The sequence below is a fragment of the Podarcis bocagei genome (assembly GCF_964188305.1).
Source record: "Podarcis bocagei genome assembly, chromosome: 1".
Lineage (NCBI taxonomy): Eukaryota > Metazoa > Chordata > Lepidosauria > Squamata > Lacertidae > Podarcis > Podarcis bocagei.
This window is the reverse complement of record NC_138125.1, coordinates 12,760,099-12,769,328: the sequence shown is the minus strand read 5'-3', so window position 1 is coordinate 12,769,328 and position 9,230 is coordinate 12,760,099. Positions and strand designations below refer to the sequence as shown.

General features: G+C 41.7%; 1 protein-coding gene and 1 long non-coding RNA gene across 3 annotated transcripts in view; one reads left to right on the top strand and one right to left on the bottom strand.

Moving 5' to 3' along the window:
- The window catches only part of LOC308587571, a 199,878-nt gene that overhangs the window by 84,106 nt on the left and 106,542 nt on the right, over window positions 1-9,230 (top strand). The gene's annotated exons all lie outside the window — the stretch shown is intronic.
- LOC308587006 (SERTA domain-containing protein 2-like) overlaps window positions 2,652-9,230 on the bottom strand; it is a 16,735-nt gene continuing 10,156 nt past the window's right edge. For both annotated transcript variants that reach the window (XM_081194261.1, XM_081194260.1), the window contains exon 3: window positions 2,652-4,551. In XM_081194261.1, the coding sequence (XP_081050387.1) occupies window positions 3,693-4,547 (855 nt within the window). In that variant the 5' untranslated portion in view covers window positions 4,548-4,551 and the 3' untranslated portion in view covers window positions 2,652-3,692. The remainder of the gene's footprint in view (window positions 4,552-9,230) is intronic.

Below are 9,230 nucleotides of genomic sequence, written 5' to 3'. Positions count from 1 at the left end.
CCATAAAAGTACAGCTGGCACCATTGCTACCATCAGTTGAACACCTGCTCATAAATATTTGCTAATGTATTTTAAAGTCAGTTATCATTTAGTCTGCTTTTTTCTTTTATCAGTCTTTCATCAATTTACGACACACACATATACACACAACTACCTAATCTTTCTTTTATATTTCCCTGATATTTCATAGATGAAGGGGCAGTTTAAAAATACTGAAAATGAATGATTGTACATCAAAGACAAATAAGAACTACCTTAAGCCTGGACCGCAATCAGGTTTTCAGGCAAGCTTCTGCACATCTTTTCCTCCCTTGCAATTCTTTCCTGTTCATTGCTTATTCTGTACCTTTCCTCCAACCACCTCACTTATGGGCTCAGAGTATCCCTGCCTCCTTTCCTCAGCCACACAAAAATACTCTGTTTTAAGGGCCAATGTGAGGTTCTAATCCCAGCCAGACAACTAACCCGTGTCTCAAAGAACTATAAACATCCTGACGGGTTGTGAGCCAAGCATATGGAATGTTCATAAACATTCCATGCCAACACAGCAACTTGGCCCTCTGGTACCCACAGAGAACCAGCAGAGTCAATACTTACCTACCCACCTGGCATTTCCGTGCTCCAAACTGCTGCCCAGCTAACTGCTTTCTCTGTGAAGTTTGTGATGTGTTTAACGCACCTCTAAAACCTTCTCTGGAAAAGTGGCTGGAGGTAACTGGAGCAGATAAAAGGTAGTGGTCCTCTCCTCAGTGCCATGTTTCTTTACGAAACAGCGGTTTCTTCACACATCTGTAACATGTATTTAGACCCACAAAATGTGCTGCTGACAGTGCAAGTCAGTATCTCTTGGTTAGGAATGGGACCTCTCATGCCCAAGTCAGGTTATTTGCCCTACCGGCATTATGTATCAGTAGAAAACTAAGGGCAAACAGGAATGCAGTTGTAAGTACACACAAATATTCAAATTAACCAAGAATTACTTCCGTAGATGAGAACTTAGAATGAAATATTTATTATCACAGAAATTTTAAAAAATATTCTTTTAACCACAATTCTGCTTCATCACAGTGCAGAAGGCCCTTACCATTTTCAAGATTCATATTTATACATACAAAGAAGCATTTCTGCACAATCTGTGTACATTCTTTATACCCAAATCCCTTTACATCAAGGATGGACAGCATTTTGTCGAAGGTTCTGCTGCTGTGGTATAGATCTATTTGCATGGGTTGTGCATGTAAACACACTTTGCTTGCCAAGCTGTGCACTAGGGCAACAAAACAGGATTCATTCTGCATTAGTTGCAGGATCTGGTTCCATTATTAGTAGAGTCAGGACTAAAAAAATAGCCCAATATTTGGAACCCAAGATAGAGTATTTAAATTATTTTCAGATTAAACAAGGTTCTGTTTCCATTATTAAAAAATCTGAAGCTTGATGGATTCCTCATGAACAATAAAATGAAAGTTAAAATAAATAGTTACAAAACAAGGTTGACAATAGCAATATTACTGATAGTGACATATCTGGATAATTTTCTCCACATCACCTGTGGAACTACCTCATGCATTTATCCTAGGGACATACCGTGATGCTGGTTGTTCCATAACTAACCACGTTCTTGCTCCAGTCTGGAGCCTTTCATCCCCAAAATGCATCACTGTAGAGCCAGTATGCTCTCAGAACAAACCTTCCTCCATTGTCGTATCAATACTGGGGTTAGGAGAACATCAATGGGAGTTGGGTGGGAAGGGGAGAAGCAATGATTCCAGCAAGTCAAGTGTGGTTAGAACAACAGGGCAAGGAACTGATGTTGGCTGGTGCTGCTTTGGCCTGCTTTTCCCTGTGGTGCTTGGGCACCTCCTACTGGAACCAAGTGGCAGCTCAGCTCCAACCAGTGCTAGAGGGCTGCCAGCCTCCGTTTCCCAAAAATGTAATAGGAATTACTTATTACATTTGAGAGCTATTGGGGGGGGGGCGTGTCTTCCAACTCTAATACAATCTGCTCTGCCTTTAGAAATGTGTCTGGAAGCTATGACAAACAGGATGGCCGGTTTTGGCTTTTGATACTTGGACGCCATCTGTTCTTAGATAGGTATGATGAATGGGTGGAGTGGGCAGAAACTGAGGTGGGTACTGCAGGAAAGGCCTGCTCAGTGGCACCAAAGAAAAGCTGGAAGAGGCTTTAGTCCTGGTGGGCATTGCTGGGGTGCATGCGTCCTGACACATTCATGCATACTGGGTGCTGATGGCAGGCCTACGTTACAATATGACAAAATATGCTTCTGCAATTTGTAGGGATCACTGATGTGCAAATTCCTAAACTTCTGATAGGGTGATCCTAAGATCTGCACAGTGCAGACTATTAGCATTTTTCATGCAAAAAAAGAAAAAAAGAAGTAAAAACCATCATGAAAGGCATACAATCTATGATTAGCATTTTGAAGAAAGCAACACCCCTCCTCCCACAATAAGGAATCTTGCTAGGCCACAGCTGTGCTCTTAGACATATCCCACCCCACTCCTACAGGACAAAGTTGCCAGGAGATAAGAGTGCACACAGTACACTTCAGACACCTCTAGTATCTTGAATTGGTGCCTGCCATTTGGATTTGATGCACTTCTCTAAGAATACAATGTGTGCAAAAATGTTCTGCTTAAGCGATGTATATTGCACATAAAATCTAGAAATCGTGTTGCAGAGATACAATATTCTCCAAAGAGTTAAAATAGTTCTACCTGTACAGTAAATACTAAATCTTAAAAAAACCCATATTACTCCCAAATTGAAGCACATAATACTGACAAAGTTTAAAATCGGATAATCTACATATAAATTACATTTGTAAATGCGTATAATTAAATACCATAAAATTTCCGAAGCCAGCCATGACGCTGAGAAGTTTCTTGTTTATACCGCCACAAACACCATCCAAGAAAACAAAAAATCTGCAGTTTTAGACAAAGCACTGGAAAGAATTACAGCATTGCTGCTTAGAGAGGTAGTGCCAGCTCCGTCCAACCAGATCAGTGCTTTGCCGTAACTCTTTTGTTATCTCTAAACTATGATGGAGCAATGTAGTAAAATGTAAAAAGACTATAAAATTTTACAAAAATAAATAGTTTCAAATGCTTTACAAAATGCAAGGCATTTTGCTGCCAAGCATCTTGAAGCTCCTTCAACAAAAGGGAAGAGGCCTGTAGTCCTTTAAATACTTTAAAAATATATTTGTATTTACTGAGGTTGCAAATCCAAGTATGCAACTCCAGTGAATGTCAACAAAGCGTCTCATTTTATATTAAAAATAGAATCATTAGGCTTTAGAAGATGTTTTCCCCTTATGGAAATTACTGTTATGCAAATTTTTCGGACAGATTAAAAATTGCACATTTAAAAAAGTGAGATTTGTGGGACTAGGGAAAGGTGCAAGAGACACATTCCTTGCATTTACCCTAGGATAAAAAAATTGCACAATTGGTTTAATAAATACTCCATTTTATATAACAGCTTGCCACTTTTTTTGGTTTATATATAAGTTTTGGAGAGGTTTTGAGAACCACTTAAGGACAATGTCTAACTACCATTCCAACATAACACTTTGCAGTTCAATCCCTCTCTCTGTGTGGCTTTTTCTTCAAACCAGCATAGGGTGGTAGCACAGGAAAAAGTATCTTTGGATTTTAAAAAAGTATCAAGACCCTACAAGAATCTCCATGATATGGTCCAAATCACTGAGATCACTTCTACATATTGGGATGTTGCTTGCTGAGGAGGAATTGCAAGAAGAGAAGGTTTTCAATATCTCTTCTGTGGGTGCCACAGGCGATGCTCTTGGAGGAGTTAGTGAGGGGCAGTCAAAGTCTGAATCGTACATCGAAGTGTCAATATCTTCAAAAATGTCATCGATAGCCAAGTCTTTCAAGTAGCTAGTTGAGCTTGAAATTTCGAAGGAACCAAATGCACATTCCACTCCCTTCAAGTCTTGTCTGTCATCTTCCAACCGAAAGCCTGAAGTTTCAGAAGTCTTAAACTGATCATCTCCAGATCCAGCCAGGTACGAAGGTGGGCTCACGTCCTCCATGAAGTCCAAGTCTTTCAGAATAGATGAAATGGCAGATGACATGTCATTATCTGAAACCACCAGCAAGTTGTTTTCAATTGGGCCTTCCACAGGCCGTGGCTCATGACCGTTGGACTCCTGCTGATGAACACCTGGGAAAATGTGTGATGGCATTCCAAACAAATCCAAGCCCAGGTAACTGGAAGGGCTGGTGCTGAAGCCACTGCACATATGAATGAACTGCTGGCTGTTTTCTTGCCTCATCTCCTCCTGGATTTGCCTGACTGTGTTGGCGATAAGGACAGAGCGGTGCAGGTTTGGCTCTGCCAGCATCTTGTAGGTCTGTAGTTTGGTGAGGCACACATTGAGCACCAGCTGCCTCTTGAGTGGATATGGCAGGTTTCGGCTGGAATCGAAGGCACTTGACACACCTGCCATGTTCTCTTCATAATCACTCAGCTTGCGTTTCAGACCTCTTCCCAACATGAACCTGAAACAGAGCATAAACCAATGATAAAACTGCGGAGCAGTATGACACAGTCAAGTATACGGCTGTAACAACACTCCTAGGTTTAATGTGTTATATATCCTTTTTTTACCATGAAAGTCCAGGTGTTATAGTAGAGTTTTCAGACATAAGCCAGACTTGTGTTCAGCAAGGGTGCTGTGGCAGATCTCTTCATAGCAGTGATGGCCAAACTTGGCCCTCCAGCTGTTTTGGGACTACAACTCCCATCATCCCTAGCCAACAGGACCAGTGGTCAGGGATGATGGGAATAGTAGCCCCAAAACAGCTGGAGGGCCAAGTTTGGCCATCACTGCCTTCATAGAGCAAACAGATTGCTGTATTTGGAGGTGGAAAGGAATCTGTTCTAAACTGGCCAGCGACTGGACAGGAGGCGGAAATGCAAGGATAGCAAGAGCTTGCCACAAGCATGAAGAAAAGCTGCTGATCTCAACTTCCCAAGAATCCCAGCTTTAATTTTGTAAACACAAGTTTTCTAGCTCTTACAGTTGCCGATATATGCTTGGAAGCATGTGGGCAATGTCTAGTGCAATTCTAGAAGCCCAAGTTAATGATCTGGATATCAGAGTGAGGGGCTTCAGTGGCCATGTTGCTCCTTAGTCCTCCCCCAAACCAGCAGAGTAAACACTAAATTAGGTAAATAAGAAAAACACTCATTTGCTTAATCTTCATGATTGTAACAGGTTAGAGAATTTTTATTTCCTTAATTTAGCATAATGTTGAGTTTTCAGTGGCAACATTCAGAGACTAAAGATTCTTTCTCAATACCCCCCGCCCCCAATCACGCAAAAAATGGTTTAAACATTGAGATTTCAGTATTCGCTTTAGGCTGCTTGATATAAAAGCTGGTTTGAGCGCTGAAGGAAAGCTGGGTTCTCCCAATAATTTTTTTGATTTTGACCATACTCTCTCCTCTTCCCTCCCAACTTGGAAGATAGACTTTTAGTCTTGGCAAACACAGAAAAAAGCTCTCAGAGAAGCTGTTGGAGACTTGCTACTCTGCTCCTGTTGCAAACTCAACAGCTTCCCCATGGCTATAAACAACGTAATGTATTTCAAAGCAGCAGTGCTTTTGCTCAAAATTCCAGACAATTAGGTGCTTGGGAGAGACTTTTTAAGCAGAACTCTTGGCTCGTAAGAAGAAAGTCCTTCAGAACGAGGAAAGCTGGGTGGGAGGGAGAGAGGAATGATCTTGCCAAATCTTCCCAAATGAAGTCAGGCAGGAAACAGCAGTTCTTACAGCAATAGTAGATCAAAGTCCAGCAAGGGGTGTGCACACCAGCCATCCTTGCAACTAAATTCCTCAGTGTTTCTCCTTTGACAGCTGTTCCCATAGAACCCTTACATTGCCAAGTTTCAGTAGTAATGTGGAGATCTGGCACAAGAGCTTTTTAAAATGAAAATGAGAAAAAAATAGCATAGGCAAGACTCTTTAAACAGTACTCTAATCAGGATCCCTTCCAATCTTGGAAGAATTGGGGGGTTGTGGGCATGTAGCTGGGTAAAGAGGGTATCTCAAAACCTAACACAGAATTTGTACTTCATAACGATAAAAACCTAAAGCATGATCCCTCAAACCAACTTCCTTAGGACACTCTCAGTTTAAGTGCCATACCAAAAGGGAGCAGCAATTAAGGTTTTTCTACATAGAAAACACTTTTGTGAAAGAAATCACATGCAGATCATTTTATGTCGTGATCACACACTGGCGTACTTGGATGTGGTTTTGAAGTACCTAAGGCAAATGGCAAATTTGAGAAAGGTAGCTATGTTGCACCAAAACAACAAACTGTGTTGTGGTATGTTAAAGAAATATTTGTTGAGACTCCAGAACTTTAGTCCATAAAAGTTTATGCCACACTGCATCATATAGTCTTCAAAGCGCCACAAAAACATTGCTTTCTGCAGCTGAAGATAATGGTTTGAATCCAGAAATGTTTTGCATAAGCAGAAAGGCACTTCAATTAGGCAGCCCCATTAAATTCTCCTAATTTCCCCATCCTGCTACAGCCCCCGCAGAAGTGGCTTTTCAAGGGGTGAAGGGGCTGTAATGTGAGGAAGGCACCAGGAAACCTCCACTGCACTAGCCAAGTTGTTTCTCTACCACTAAATCCATACCAATGTGGGTTTCACAACACTTACTATCCCAAACCATTTGCCTGTAGGTTTCTCACACAGAAGCAGTTGGCCTTAGTGAGAGAGCACACTGAAGGCTAAGTTTACTGTGGCATGAAGTTTCATGGATAATCTCATCAACTGGTATGAAATATCATTTGATGTGTCAATATGTAAATGAGGAATTGGCAATCTTATTAATGCATCCCCTTTTCTGGATAGTGCTTAAACCTGCTTTAGAAATAATAAGGTCTGAGTGGTGCTCAAGCCTCCCACAATTTGGGGCATGGACTCAAGAAAAAGGATCATGTCAGGCCCTTGTTTGGTACTGGAGAGAAGAGAGAATCCAGAAACACCAAAACAAGTTAACTGGGCATTTGCACTGCTGCAGATAGTTACCGGTGAAATCTGGGCTTTGCAAATCTGCTTTTGGTAGATCCTTCAATTGCTTCGACACACACACAGAAAGGGTGTGTGTGTTGGGGATGCATAAATTTGAGATTGAAAGGCAGATTAAGGCTGGAACATAAGTATGTTGTAGACCCTGCACACGGCAGAGGGCCTCCCAACTTCCCTTTCGTCTCAGTACTGGGTTCAGCCAACAGCTGCTCAGCTGACAGTAGTGGTTGCCAGCTCCACATTGCAGTTCAGGCCAGGCAAATCTTCCAAACTAAAGACGACCGTATGAAGATTTTCCTATGACCGAGTGGACCCCTTCTCCCTCCCTGAAATACATACAATATTATGTTCTGCTGCTCTCCTCTGCACAGATCTGTGCCCTTCCCAACAAATGCAGAAATATGCAAAGGTAAGTAAGTACATGGATATTTGCACAACTTATTAAAGATTACAAATGTTGAATTACTGTTTTGTCCAGCTTGGAAAATAAGCGGACCCACCCTCCCCTAACACTGCAGCTCCAACAAGATCTGAGGATGCTCAGATGCAACACTGATCTACTGGGATGCTCCCCTATCTTTCCACAAAAGTGCCACATAAAGACCACTTAAAACCTCACAAAATGCATCCCGATACCATGAATCCTGACCATCTTGACTACATAATTGTCCCTTTTCGCAGAGGGCACAAGAAAGAAACCAGAAGCACCTTGGAGACCACAGGACATGTAGATTGGGGGGGCAGAAAGTGAACAAGATACACATTGGTCTGGTACAGACACAACAGATTTAGGGAGCATGCATGGTAACCACAACTGTGTGAATTGCTTAATGTAGATCTTTTCATGTGAGCACAGAACTTATTAACAAATGGAAAGGTTTTCAAGTGAAAGACTTCGGGTAGGATCCCCCTAACAAGTCCTTTCAGTGCAAAACCTGTATGAGAGCTTCCGCTTGCACAATGGGGTTCCCTCCCTCCCCACATGGCCTCCAAAATTGGCTCAGCGGGGTTTCAGAAGAACCCCTGGAAGAACAGGAAACATTCTGACTGGCAAGCTGAAGTACTTGCAACTGATGGGACGTTCAAGGCAGCCTGGTATTGGAAGTCCATCCTTTGACGGCTAAAGCTCCACCTGTGCACAGGAGCTCAAGAGAGCCAGTGAATGTTGTCGGGACTGGAAACATTCTAAACCACTGGAAGTGTTAATCTTAAGCCCATCACTCTGAAGTGGCAGCAATGCAATTCCTGAGCCACCATCTTCAAGGGAGAAAGACACCTGACACAGGCACCAACTGTTGCAGAGAAACAGCTGCCTCTCCCAACACATGAAGCAAGGACAAAGGCGACTCTTCATGCAGAAGAAAGCACTTAAAGCAAAAGCGCTTTGTTACCCTTTTTTTAAGGGCCTCATTCTCTCTTGTTTTCATGAAGCCCTTCCCCAAGAACCACTGCTCCTAAACTGCTTCCTTGTTCTATTTTCCAGGCACAGTTGTAGCTGATCACAGGTGTTTACTTTGGTCATTCAGCTCTCATCTGATCAGTTAAGGAAAGTAAGCAACCACTTCTAAAACCAACATCTTGCAAGACTTCAATAAAGAGGGACTGGAGAGAATCAGCTTCACTTGCCTGTGGCTCTGTTCAAAGCCAATTCTTGGCTGGAAAAGCAAATTGCTGTTTCTGAACTTTGGATACAAACTGAAATGAAAAGCCTGCCATGTTCAGCACAATGGGGGACTCAGATTCCTTGCTTTCTCTTGTTACTACAAGACATTACAAACTTCCCCTGACTGTTTAAATTCACCCCAAAAAGCAGCCAGTAACTCTGGATAAGTAAGCTTATTACTCTAAATAATATGTATGCAACTCTACTAAACTATACAGCTTTGGCAAACCAGGAGATCAACATCAGCAGCTTCCAGGTTAATTATAAGTATTCTTTGTTAGTATGAATAGACATTTCAAATTATTTTAAAATTCCCAAAGTATTTACAAGCAATTGTTTGTAACAGTCGGACAGAACTACCCAATGTCTTATTTCAGATTTTTATTTATTATTTATTTTAATTATACTTTCCCCACATTTAAAATCCAAATAATCAACTTGACAAAGAAATAGCACCACGGTCTAA